The sequence below is a fragment of the Haliotis rufescens genome, unplaced genomic scaffold (genome assembly GCF_023055435.1).
Source record: "Haliotis rufescens isolate VD_foot unplaced genomic scaffold, xgHalRufe1.0.p SCAF_3, whole genome shotgun sequence".
NCBI classification, from domain to species: Eukaryota; Metazoa; Mollusca; class Gastropoda; order Lepetellida; family Haliotidae; genus Haliotis; species Haliotis rufescens.
In genome coordinates this window covers 8,754,577-8,768,532 of record NW_025964001.1, presented here as the reverse complement: position 1 = coordinate 8,768,532, position 13,956 = coordinate 8,754,577, and the positions used below count along the sequence as shown (strand labels likewise).

Genomic DNA, 13,956 nt, shown 5'->3' with positions numbered 1-13,956 from the left:
CTGATGTTTTCTACTTACACGCGCGGCCGCAACATACATACGATATCAACTATGATACTAGACAAGTGCCTAGTCCTAAAATTATTCTACCATGGAAAGGATGGCCCCTTAAGGTGAAGGGGAGCTAACTCAGCGCACATGGCGTCGAAAGGAGTGAGAAAGGTTGCTAGAGCAGCCAAAAAATTAGGACCAAAAGTTTTTCACCCACCATTTTTGAAGACAGACATACCCGCGGGTCAGGCTGCAGCTGCTCCACCTTTAGGACCCCAACTTGGTCAGGTAGATAGCAGTATTTTGGATGTCACTTTAATGTTGGTCTAAGTGATGATCGCAATGACATTTGTTTGACATTTTGAGTTTGTTCATGTTAATGCGTCAATTGTCGTATTTAATGTAGAGTATTAAAAATTAATTAAAAATTGGTTCGTGAATGTCGATGACCGTTTATATTTTACTCATTGGTCTAATGCTGCATAAACGAGTATCGCTCGTTGAAGAGGCCGTTGTCGGCACAGATACTATACAGATATGTACCCAAGGTACTAGGGCTGGGACGAGTCCAGATTTACTACCTGGGTACCCACCAGACTATTACCTGACCCTACCCTACCCTGGTACCCGCTGTAGGTCTCAAAGAGCTAGGTACAAATGTCCGATTGGGAATAGTTTGACTGTAGCCCTTGCAAAATGTCTTTAAATACTCGTATGAAGCGATCTGGTCATGTATACACTGAAGCAGACTGAACGTGATTAAGTTTTATCGCAATTCAAATTTATAAAGTCATAAAGAAATACGAACATTCTCTTTCAGATTAAATCCTCCTTGGGGCACTTATTGCATTTTCCTGGCTCAAGAAAATCTACATGACATAGTTGTAACCATTTTCCTTAATAAAAATTGTTACCACACAAAAAACTTTGTTTTTGTATGATATACGTCCACCCTTATGGTGCCTCACCCTCCACGGCGCGTCACGCCAAGGGAAGCAACTCTCACCCAAATCACTTTCCTTATGTCATCTGACAAAGACAGACGTGCTGTTTTTTTCAAGACAATATAAAGACAAGATAATCGTTCGTACAAGAACCATGGCAGACCAAACTGTATGTATGGTACATTTCTTTCATGCAAAGGCGTAATACCTCGCATTGTAAAGTTATAAAGTTGTAATTATGTGACACGTGTACGATACCTTTGAAATAAGGCCGTCGTAGCGTCCATTTTGTAGTGCCACGTATGATATATGTAACACCAGGGCCATCAAAAACGGCTTCGGTTTTTTAATCTATATCATCGGGCTTTAGCCTACAATCTTTTCCTTTAAATAAACCCAAGGTGGTGTGTTAATCATTTTAAATTACACTTACCTTTTTTACGGGTTTTCTACACCTTCGCGCGTAACACGCCCACTTTGGTGTTATAATTATACTACGACATTGGCTATTAGTATCGCGTTACCAATCGCATTCTAAATTACGCCTTTGCTTCTAGTTACACAATTTATGCACGTATCTTTCCGATCTTTCAATCGCACTGATACACTTTATTACCCTTCCCGCCAAACTCAAAAATTACGGTCTTTTTTACAGACCTTCAAACTGTGTACGGGGTGCTCGGCTTCGATTCCCCCCCAAGACAGGCATGATACCTGCATAAAGTGTTTGGCCGAAGACGGGCATGACGATGGGTCATGCCCGATCTGTGTTGCATTTACACCACGGGCGCAAAAAAAGAGAAATGTGGACCTCTTACACTTTAAGGGTCTATTGAAGGCGGGGGTGGACATTAGATCGGCAAAGACCGCCCCGCCCCCCTCAAAAAAAGTAAGAAAGGGCAAAAAGGCAGCTGAGACTGTCTCCTCCGCTCCCTCCCCGGGGGCCGGGGGAGAAGGCTCTAGGGTCCCCGTCACAATCACTGCACCCTCTCCTGCACCGTCTTTGGCAGACATCTCTGCCTTGTTGAGGTCGCAGATGGCGTCGATGATGGAGGAGGTAAAGTCTCAGCTCCGAGAGGAGTTGCGGACCGAGCCTTCCCCGTTGTCGGCGCCGGACGCGGCTTCGAGACCTTGTGATATGCCCGGCGTCGGCCGAGGCAGGCCACTTGGTCTCGGGGACGAACTCAGACCGGGCTTCGGCGCCGGCTCGAGGTCGCTCCCCAGCGGAGGGGTGGCGGGCACTGGCCCGTTCACTACCGACGCACAGTTCTCCCTAGCGGAGCCAGACGCCTCTTCCGAGGCCGAGGCTTCCTCTAGCGGATTTCTAGCCCAGAGCCAGGTGGGTTCCCTTGAACCCCCGGCACCTCGGGACCGGGACTCGGCTTCGGGCCGGGTGCAGCCCAGGGATGCGAAGGCCCAGGCCTTCGGGCGTCCCCTTCCGACTTCGTCTGCCTCTTCTCTCGGGGAAGAGTCGATTAATTTCGGCTCGGAATCGAGAGAGGAGGAGTGGATGGAGGAGGGGGGAGACGACTCGGAGACCTCGGGAATATTTTCCTTCGTTTCCTCGTTGAGGCATGTACGGGACAAGATTGTCCAGGTACTGCCTCAGGTGGCTGCGCCCATGCCCCAGTCGGATCCGACTGAGTTCCGCCTTCCGGGGGACGCTTTTGCTCCGAGCAAGGCGCCCCAGGTGCGGCTCCGTATTCTGTCTTCATTGGTGCATGAAGTCATCAACCCTCTGTTGTCGGGTGCCCGCAGGAAGTTCGACCTGCCCGAACTTATTAAGCGGTACCCGTTAGCAGAGGATGGTGATTTTGAGGTACCGGTGGTGGACGAATGCGTCTGGACCTCCGTTACCCTGGGGGGGTCTTCGACCCCCAACTTGGCTAAGGTCAAGCAGGGCCGGCGGTTGCCACCCTTTCCCGCGTGCGGTACGGAGCTGAAGGCTGCTTACGTTTGCTTTGAGGAGCAATATCGTAACGCATGTCAGCAGCTCCGGGTGTCCGTACACTCCGCTTATCTGTCGGCCGTACAGAGGGAGTTAGCGGGAGAGGGGCCGGCCGACTCTTCGGAGTTGGCCGCGCAACTGACGGAGGTACATAGTCATCTTGCGAGGGACGCTATTCGTAGCTGTGCCTCGCAGATGATGTGCGCAGTCATGGGCATGCGCAGGCTGTGGATGTCGGTATCCAAATACTCGGCTTCCACACGCCAGGATCTACTTGCTTTGCCTTATAAGATGGGTGCCACCCTCTTCCCTGGGGCTCAGCAGGTGGTCCGAGAGGCCGCACAGTTGTATGCCTCCATCAAGGATTCTAAGGCCTTGTTGGAGGTACCATGCGTTAAACCGCGTAAGCGGACCTCTCCACTTGCTTCCTCCTACGCTGACGCGCCGGGTCAGAAGTCTGCACCTGCTTGGAAGCAGCCGCTTCCTTCAGGTAAGGGCGCCGGGAGGAGCAAGAGAGGCAGGGGTCGGGGCAGGGCAGCTGGTTGAGGCCAGCAGCCTTTTCGCGGGGCCGGGAACCCATCGGGTTCCCATTAGCGCCCGAAGCGCCCCGGGCGGACCCACGGTCGCATGTTTTCGAACTGCCGACAGCCGGGGTCCGCTGCCTCAAGCCGGATGTCCCCGTAGGCGGCCGACTGGCTCTATTCCTGCAGGAATGGGAGACAGTCACATCCAATCCCTGGACCCTGTCCACTCTAAGGGATGGCCATTTGCCTCGGTGGAAACATCATCCGCCCCCCTTCTCCGGGATAAAGCACACTCCGGTGCCTGCTACCCTGGAGAGGGCGGAATTCCTCCGTGCCGAGGTCGACGCACTTCTTATGAAGGCTGCGATCGAACCGGTTCCCGTGGGACAGGAAAGCGAGGGCTTCTACTCGACATATTTCCTAGTCACCAAAAAAGACGGAGGGTTCAGGCCTATTCTCAATCTGAGAAGGCTGAACAAACTTATAGAGGTACCGTCCTTCAGGATGGAGACACTGCGCTCGGTGATCTCAGCTGTCGAGACCGGAGAATGGCTAACGTCAATAGACCTAAAAGACGCCTATCTCCACGTACCCATACACCCCGAGTTCAAGAAATACCTCAGGTTTTCTTTCGACGGGAGGTGTTATCAGTTCAGGGTTCTACCATTCGGGATCGCTACGGCCCCGAGGGTGTTCACCAAGCTGATGTTGATTCCCGCCCAAGTGGCCAGGTCAAAAGGTCGGTTCTGCCATCCGTACCTCGACGACTGGTTACTAAGAGCTCTATCGCAATCCCTGAGTCAGATAGCTACACAAGAAGTGCTAGATATTCTGATCACTCTAGGGTGGATAGTCAATCTCAAGAAGTCAGATCTGAGCCCTACTCAGAATCTAGTCTTCCTAGGGGCGAATTTCAACACGGTGAGCGGACTTGTATCTCTGTCACAAGATCGCATTACCAAGGTCAGAAGTGTTACTTCCCAGTTCCTTCTGTCCGCCAGTCACACTGCTCGTACATGGCTCCAGTTACTGGGCAACATGGCGGCGACAGTGGATGTGGTTTGGCGGGCGCGCTTGAGAATGAGACCCATTCAACAAGCGCTCTGTCGACTTTGGGTGAACTCGGAAGATCTCGAGACTGTTCTCGAGACTCCGCAGTGGCTCAATGCACACCTTCAGTGGTGGACCGAGGTCGGGAATCTGTCCCGGGGGCTCCCCCTCGACACTCCCGTGCCGTCTCTCACAGTTCAAACAGACGCGTCACTCTCCGGCTGGGGAGGCGTTCTGAACGATCACACTGCCTCGGGACTATGGTCCCAGCAGGAGATCAAACTGCATATCAATGTGCTAGAACTGAGAGCGGTCAGGTTGGTGTTCCAACGCTTCCTGGATCTGCTTCGTGGCCAAGTGGTGCGTCTAGAGATGGACAACCAAACGGCGATGACTTACATCCGGAAGCAGGGGGGAACGGTGTCTCCGTCGCTTCTCCAAGAGACGTGGCAGTTCCTCCTATGGTGCGACTCACACGTTATCAGGGTGCTACCTGTTTATCTCCCGGGGGTAGACAACGTCCGTGCGGACGCTCTGTCTCGCCGGATCCTCGCTCCTCACGAGTGGAGGCTCGACCCGGGGATATTCGGGATTATCTCCCAGTTATACGGGTCGTTCCAGGTGGATCTGTTTGCGTCTGGGGTGAATCACCAGACACCAACGTTCTGCTCCCGAGTCCCCGACCCGAGGTCGGTGGCACCGGACGCCTTCCAGCTAGATTGGACGGACAGAATACTGTGGGCATTCCCCCCAGTACCTCTGATTTCCAAGGTCCTGTCTCAGCTAGCCACTCAGCCTGCGCGACTACTTGTGCTCCTGGCACCCCTTTGGTCGGCGCAGAGTTGGTTTCCAGTCATACTCAGGTTTCTGGCTCAGCCTCCTGTTCTATTACCTTTACGACCGGACCTCCTATCCCAGAACGAGGCCCTCCACCCGAATCCCAGGATTCAGTGGGTGGCTTGGCCACTGTCCGGAATCGCCTCCAGGAGAGCGGTATTCCTGCACGAGTTGCAGACACAATACTGGCTTCGCGGAGGGATTCGACAAACGTTCAGTACGAGGATAGATGGGCCTGCTATGCGCACTGGTGTGTCGATAGAAGGATTGCAGATCCCTTTTCTGCAGATCTCGTAGCCGTACTTGAGTTCCTCCAGTCGCGACTAGATGTCGGCCTGGCCGCATCGACAGTCCGGGGGTACTCTACAGCTATCGCTGCCTTTCACGTACCCGTCGACGGGGCACTTTTGGGTGCGCACCCATTAGTGCAGCGTTTTTTAGCAGGTGTGGACAGGATCCGACCGCCTGTCCGGCGGATCAGTCCCCCTTGGGAATTGTCAATCGTTCTTGATTGGCTGTCCGGTCCTTCTTTTCGGGATCTGTCGTCTCTCTCTCTTCAGCTGTTGAGCTGGAAGACGGCGTTCCTTGTGGCGGTAACGTCCGGCAGACGGGTAGGCGACATTCACGCAATGTCAGCCGATCCCGAACTAACTGTCTTTCACCGGGACAGGGTCAGTATTCGCCTGCCGGACTCTTACCGTCCTAAGGTCGCACACGCCTTCCACGTGACGGCTTCATTGAGCTACCTGCTCTTTCACAGCCTTCCTCGTCGGGGACCACTACAAGACATGCTCATGTATTGGATGTCCGCAGGACCCTTAAGTCCTATATCAGCAGAACTAAGGGTATCCGTAAGGATAATCAACTATTTTGCTGTTATGGCGGTAGGAAGGCTGGCTCACCTGCGAGCAAACAAACTATCTCGCGGTGGATAGTCTCTACTATATGTACGGCGTACACGCTTCAAGGCAGGGACCCCCCTACCAAGTTGAAGGCTCATTCGGTTAGAGCAGTGGCTACGACACAAGCGTATGCTGCGGCTCTGCCCATTGAGGAGATCTGCTCCGCGGCTATTTGGAGCCAGCCGAGCACGTTCATCAAACATTACCAACTCGACAAACACTCAAGCGAGCGTGCTCGGTTTGGTCAGTCAGTTCTCCGAACTGGGCAAAGTACTACATCTCTAGCCGATTGAGCCTTCGAGATTTTAGACCGCCCGGACCGGTTATAACACTGCTCAGTAACGGTCCGGATTTTATCTTCTACGGTCGATACAATACCAGCCATTACTAGTCGATAATCATCGTAATTGCACATGCACTCCTTCGATTACGGGGACCCTCTGGCCTAGCTCTGTGCGGGTTTATAGTCTCTCGTGATCTGTGCCCCCAATATCACTTGTTCAAAAAAGTGGGTGGGGTGGGGGGTGTGTGTGTCTCGAGTTCTCGATATGATGAGCCACAAAGAATGGCTCTTTTCATTGTGTATGGTCGATAACGCCCTGTCTCCAGCCCCCGCCTTTCGACGGTGGTGCCTCACGATAAGGTTGGTTCCATTTATTGAACTCTTGTTTATTCATTGAAATAATCAAAATACGATGTATTTTATGCACGCTTGTTGCTGACGGATGCCACTTCCTAGATTATCTTTAGGAGTCTATCTTGATGCAATAAGTGCCCCAAGGAGGATTTAATCTGAAAGAGAATTTTACAAACCTGTAGAGGTTATGAATTCTCTGATGAAATCCTCCTTGGGGCACGGCCACCCGCCTCCCCACATTCCGTCAGCATTAGACATATGGAAAGTGATTTGGGTGAGAGTTGCTTCCCTTGGCGTGACGCGCCGTGGAGGGTGAGGCACCATAAGGGTGGACGTATATCATACAAAAACAAAGTTTTTTGTGTGGTAACAATTTTTATTAAGGAAAATGGTTACAACTATGTCATGTAGATTTTCTTGAGCCAGGAAAATGCAATAAGTGCCCCAAGGAGGATTTCATCAGAGAATTCATAACCTCTACAGGTTTGTAAAAATTTTTGCCATTAAACAATATATAACACGACTAACCATGGGTCCGGTTCTCAGGAACAACCCAACCTGAGTACCTGAGTTTCCTGTCCAAGCCCTACAAGGAACGTTTCTGTATAATGGTTGCAGAACCGATTCATTGAACGCTTACGTATACAACACATCCTGGATGCCAAACTACAGTGAAATTCGTCAACAGTGCAGTTTACCGGGCACAGCTTCGCCATCTTCCAACAGCTCTTACAGCGCTTTAGCACTACCGCTGTCTCACTTTTACTGTTACCATGGCTCACACTCGAATGCACTTGCTCTTGTCTCAGGCAGCTGACGGGCGGTCGGGTAGCCTAGTGGTTAAAGCGTTCGCTCGTCACGCCGAAGACCCGGGTTCGAATCCTGACATGGGTACAATGTGTGAAGCCCATTTCTGGTGTCCCCCGCCGTGATATTGCTGGAATATTGCTAAAAGTGGCGTAAACCCAAACTCACTCACTCACTCAGGTAGCTGACACATCAATCTTTGGGAGCTGACACACCTTTCTGATCCAACACTTCTTTTGATCTTAGGGAGCCGAAACGCCTTTCAGATCCAACACCCCTCTTCGATCGTTAGGGTTAGCATAGTTAGGGATAGGGTTAGCCATAAATTCTTACCTTTTTATAGTGTTTCCAATAATTCAGTGTGGGTAATCCTATTAGAGTGTAGTCCGTTTTAACATGTTTTGTCTCTCAATTGGTTACTCATCACTCATTGATGGCCAATGGTAGGTGTGGCTTCTTCAGAAAGATGAATAGAGAGGGTGTGACATCAATAACATGCATGCACTAATAAGCCAAGTCGGTAAGCCAGAGAAGCGCTTTCGAGCCCCCACAGGGCTAATTGGATCTGAAAAACTGTGCCCGATAAAGTGCACAACTCCATGTTGTATAATGCATAATGTTGTATGAGATGCATTCCAGTCTGCTATACAAGAACAAACAAACACAGTGATGTACGTACGTTACTTTAATATTCCACGATGCACAACATTATCCAGCCTGTACTCGTCATTAGGCAAACCGAACTACAAGGTGAGCTGGTTTCGGGTTGAGGAACATGGACTTGTTCATCGTTAAGTGTACCAGGTACCTATCTGGGTTTTGATTTTGGCTAGGATACATTTTTGTATGCAGAAAAGTACCTTGGGTACATATATGTAGTACTCTTATTATTATTATTATTATTCCCTGCTAATGTGTTTGGCCCCAGGAATAGCGAACTAAAAGTAAAGACTTATTTATAAATGCAAGATAAAAGGTGTGATGTGAATAGCTTTTCAAATGAAATGAAGCTCAAATAGTCACTATGCTGATCATGCACTTTAATCATGTTAATTATGCATAGACTGATGTTCATAAGTGTATGAACGACTCAATTTGATGTTCATTCCTTTTTCGCGAGAGTGTATTCTTGAAATATGAAAACACTGACACATTATTTATACAATCCTTCGAGGAAACCTTTGGAATTCCCTTGCACGAATAAACACAGAAGCGCTGATGCTGATTTAGACCCTTTAATGTTGAACTCAGTTGAACTCAAATTTTAGCAAAAATTGAGAAGCATTCGAGAGTTTGACTGCATGAACGTTCACAATTATCCTCACTTCGACCATCCTAGTGAAAAAAATGAAGAAATGCACATCCAAACTATCATAGTATCCACTCGATCTGTGTCTAGAATGACAGTGAAAGTCTACAGCAATCTATGAACTTACCTTAGTATCTACTTGACACATCTTTGTAATCACCCTTCAATGTTGGGCCAACTGATCAATGATGATTGACACGTGACCGCCACAGGTTCACTAATAACAACTTTTGAAACGACTTCCATCACGTTTATTGTGTCGGCCATTTTGACGTCTTGTACTTGATGTAAATGAATTACGATGCGCTGTCATTGTGACTGTCTCACTGAGGTAGTTCTTAACAGAACTTTCTCATCCAATGATGATATCATTTGAATACATTTGTAGTTAACAAACTACAACAGATGTTCCTTCAGAGCAAGTTGCATGATATGCTCATGTCACCTCTCTGTTTGAGGTACTATTTTATTCTGCAATACAGCTGTTTGTATGGCTGTCAGTGTAAACATGAAGTCACATGTAGAGATCTAGATACTAAATAAAATCGTGTATTGATATCGGCTTACATCCTTCGAGGAAAAATAGTGATATGAAAATGATAAGACTTGACTTTCACTTTGTGCGAGTCCATTCGAGTATGAAATGTCATATAGTGAGGGCCAAATATTGTATGTATGTCATTGCAAGCTCCGACGTTCATACAGTTTGGCCCTCACTCTATGAAGGTTCATACTCCAATAAACTCACACAAAGTGAAAGTCAATTCTTAGTTTGTTTGTTTGTTTGTTTAATGCAGCACTCAGCAATATTCCAGCTATATGACTGTGGTCTGTAAATAATATGTTTGGACCAGCCCATCCCGTGACTGATGTCTTGAACATCAATCCACGCAATTAGGATACGATGACATGTATAAACCAAGTCAGCGAGCTTGACCACCCAATCCCGTTAGTCGCCTCTTTCGACAAGCAAAGTCACCTTTTGCAGCAAGCATGGGTTGCTGAAGACCTATTCTACCCCGAATCTTCACTGGTCCAATTGTTACCATGTCTTTTTTTTTAATGTCACTGTTACACAAGTGACAGTGACAGTAAAAATAAAAAAGACATGGTAACATGGATTATGTATTCTCTGATTCCAGGTTGGCATCCAGATAGCTCCATTCTGCAAGGATTTCAATGAAAGGACGAAGGATATCAGACCTGGCATACCATTGCCAACTCGAGTCACGGTTAATGTAAGATGTTAACATATTTTCAAACTGTTCAAAGAAAACCCCCGACAAAGTAAGATTGTAGTTTCAAAAGCAGGCCCCTTACATGCCTGATGTGATGATCATGATGATGTGCCAGTAAGTTGCTACTGCTAGATGAGACTTGAAATATACTATTCAACTTTTGATAGGGATTGGGAGTATCAAGGTGGCATCTGAATGTATCTGATCGCTCGGGTGTTTTCATATGGATAGTAGTCTAATTTGCCATGAAACTGAAGCATGCTGCTGCTTCATTTTAAGTTGATTAAACCAAAGACGTATATAGAATATGTACGTCCGCGATTAAACATAAATACACAGTTCAGTAAGTTAATTGTTGTTTTCACGTTTCATCACAGTTTGAAATATTTCAGTATCCCTTCAAAAGTTCAGTAGTATAATTTGTTTTCACTGAATAAGTAAGTCTGGTCCTACTAATAACTGTCTGGGACTGCTGAGTGAAGATTATCTACCATCCGGGACTACACACATTAATATTTACAGTAGTGGGTGACCTTGCCGAGATGAACACTGCCAAGCGGAGTGTCATTCATTTCCTGACAAACATCAGGGGAATTGCTCAATCAAAAATAATATCAGATCATGCAGATAGGGACGGTATCATCATACAATTTAGGCTATGAATGATGCAGGCTTTGAAGTCAGACTGATCATTATGTGTCGTTACCAAAGCGTCCATTCGAAGTTACAACAGAGAATGCTCTACTTACCAAACGTATGACATAAACAGTAGACAAACACACACCTAAAGTTTATTTTGATCCATTTTCAGAATCAACCAGGTCTGGATTTCTTTCCAACTCTAGCTTTACTGGGTGCAACTTGTTTTTCAAATGATTGACAATGCCGTAGCCGCTTTTTTTATGACTTTTGTAAAACTGAGTGACGTAACCCACATGGAATTTTTGGGGCAGATGACGTCACAACATCACTTTAAATAAATAAATGGATTGTTTTTTTCATGGTTTATGTGTCTGTCAGTATGAGGACTGAAGATGTATTTTTGCACACGCACGCACGCACGCACGCACGCACACACACACACACACTATTGTATAAAATTACATGATGTATATTGTATGGTACTAAACATGTTAAAGATGGTAATACGTGGAACCATGCCATTGGTTAAGCTATATACAAACAAGCTATGTACACACACGCTCACCTTGTTAATCATATATATTTCATGTAAACCTATTTTTTTTGCAGCCTGACCGATCCTTTGACATCGTAATCCACCAGCCACCAGTCTCTTACTTCCTGAAGCAGGCAGCAGGGGCCAGGATTGGAGCCAGGAAACCTAGTAATATGATTTATAGTTAGGATGTTCCCTATTGTTTAGAATATTAGCCATGAATTGGTTTTCAAGAGATAGTCTAGCTCTGAAGCTTTGTATTCTTTCTGCTCTGCTCGGATCCGCTAGCCAAGGGCCGGAGTCCCAGATTAACCCCAATTATTATCTTGTTTTCGTGGGTCATACACCAAGGTCTGTCTTATTTATCTCACGCTATTCGTGATATTCAAGCTGGTGGTAAGCCTAACTCCCATCAGATATTTGAATTTGCATTGTGGAATATGATCTAATTCAACTGTGAAACATGCACACCAATTGATGCCAGCTATCTTTCTAATGGATATGAGCCTGAGATTAGCTCATATTCCTTACCAACGTTTCAGAAGCATGTATAACACAGAGATACCAACCAATATGATTTTGAACCTAAAATTACACTATTGTGCTTGTCCTCCTCCAAATTGATTTTTGTAATTTTTTTCACAAATTGCATAACCTATCACAAAGAGCAAATCATTAATTCCCCACGACTATTCACATAGCGTTAAAGTATTCATATTCAGTTATACAAGATCTCTGATTGGTTGTTATGTTAACACAAACTAAAGTAATTTCATCAACTGATCTTTGCGGACTACTTGTGCTGTTGACAATACTCTGTTTTAACCCCACTGATTACTCCAATGCTTCAGTTAGGATTGGCATCTCTCATAAGGTCTGTTTTGTTGTTGCAGATCATGAAATAGCTGGGAAAGTATCTCTGAAGCATGTTTATGAAATTGCGCAGATCAAATCTCAGGACCCTACATTTAAGTTTCTGAGTTTGGAGACAGTATGTAGGTCAATAATTGGTCAGGCCCACAGTCTAGGCATTGAGGTGGTGAAGAAGCTGGAAGCAGATGACTACGCACAGTTCCTGGAAGAGCGGAAATTAGAAGTCGAGGAACAGGACCAGAAGCTGGAGGAGACGAGGCAAAGCAAGATGCTCAGGTTGTAGCAGACATCAAAGTTGTGTCAGATGGTAATGTCAGTAGCAAAGTATTGCTTGACCTGTTCAGATCCACAAGCTGGTTTCTTGGAATCCTTGGAGAATTGGGGGAAATTCATGACATGTTTGGGTTCATCAAATGTATCCCTTCATGACCAAGTATGTGTCAAGAGACGTATACAAGAGTACATTTCATGTAAAAATGACTTCTTCAGTGTTTTTTAGAACCTGTTCAGAAGATAGAACAGAAGTGTGTGTGTTTTCAGATGCATTTAGTATTAGCTGATCAGATTTGATATATTAGGATGTCATATAGTGTGCATCAGAGGATCATGTTTGTGTCATCTAATGTTTCAGCACTACACCGTGAATGACTGATTTGGATTTGTGTGATAATATTACAAAGATTCAGCTCCAGTGTTAAGGCTTGTTCTCTGAAACCGTTACATTTAGCTATCATTTCAATCACAAAGAAATGTTTCCTGATAATATGCTGTCATTCATCTAAACTATCTTCAGTATTTACCCTTACTAATTTTGTTGCTTAAATAGTTAAAACTCCAAGCAAGAGTTAAAATTGTAAGAAGATATATTTTCTTGAATCAGTAATAAAGATATGCTAATTTGAAAGACTTGTAAACATGTGGTATGAATAATGCATGGTGTTTGTGATTATTACTCAAGTTTGAAAGAATAGTATATGAGACAATAAATATGAAATACTATCTACAAAGTGATGTTTTCTTGTCTTTGGTCAATATACATATGTATGTCTTGTCAGTTTTTGAAAGTTCTTCACTATTCACACCACAAAATTCTGGCCCGTGTTATGTTCATGACATGTCACTCTGGCAATATAGCCTCTGTGGTCTAGTGGTAGAGCATCCGCCCAGAGAGTGTAAGGTCCGGGGTTTGATCCCCGGCCGCGTCATACCAAAAGACGTTAAAAGATGGTACTTGTTGTTACCCTGTCTGGCGCTCGGCATTTAGGGGCTAAAACAAGGACTGGTCTGCTCGGAGTCAGTATACTGTGTCTGAGTGGGGTATTCATGTTAAACTGCGGCATCTCAGTGAGCTAGCACTATAAATCGGCATCAGTCCGGACTAGTTCAAGCAGCCACACAAACACACACATGTACATGCACGTCGCTATATAAGTGCAATAATCTTTGACGCGACGTTAAACCCCCATTTCACCTCACCTCTGGCAATATGTCTGATGAACATCTGTTGACAAGTCTCATCCCACTCCAGAAGTCTGAACTAACATTTGATAATGTGATATTTTAATACAGGACATGCCTATATCATAGTAGATGCAAGTCAAATGAGAGTACAGTTGGTCCTCATTTAAATGATTTAGTGTGGTACACTTGCAAGGAACACGGACATAACAAAGGAGAATATCCAAAACACTGAATTTAAATGAAAAATGAGGATCCACT

General features: G+C 46.1%; 1 protein-coding gene across 1 annotated transcript; it reads left to right on the top strand.

Moving 5' to 3' along the window:
• Positions 1–123: 123 nt before the first annotated feature.
• Positions 124–13,244, top strand: LOC124140924 (39S ribosomal protein L11, mitochondrial-like). The gene is made up of 4 exons (XM_046508763.2): positions 124–279; positions 10,092–10,187; positions 11,439–11,532; positions 12,258–13,244. The coding sequence occupies exons 1-4, from the start codon at positions 139–141 to the stop codon at positions 12,518–12,520; spliced, it is 594 nt and encodes a 197-aa protein (XP_046364719.2). The 5' UTR covers positions 124–138; the 3' UTR covers positions 12,521–13,244.
• The last annotated feature ends 712 nt before the right edge of the window (positions 13,245–13,956 follow it).

Bases quoted from the DNA above. Each gene is read 5' to 3' on its own strand.
- LOC124140924 (XM_046508763.2), top strand. From the start codon at position 139: ATGGCGTCGAAAGGAGTGAGAAAGGTTGCTAGAGCAGCCAAAAAATTA. The intron at 280-10,091 runs GTAGATAGCAGT...CTCTGATTCCAG, and splicing joins TAGGACCCCAACTTGGTCAG to GTTGGCATCCAGATAGCTCC. The intron at 11,533-12,257 runs GTAATATGATTT...TTGTTGTTGCAG, and splicing joins GATTGGAGCCAGGAAACCTA to ATCATGAAATAGCTGGGAAA.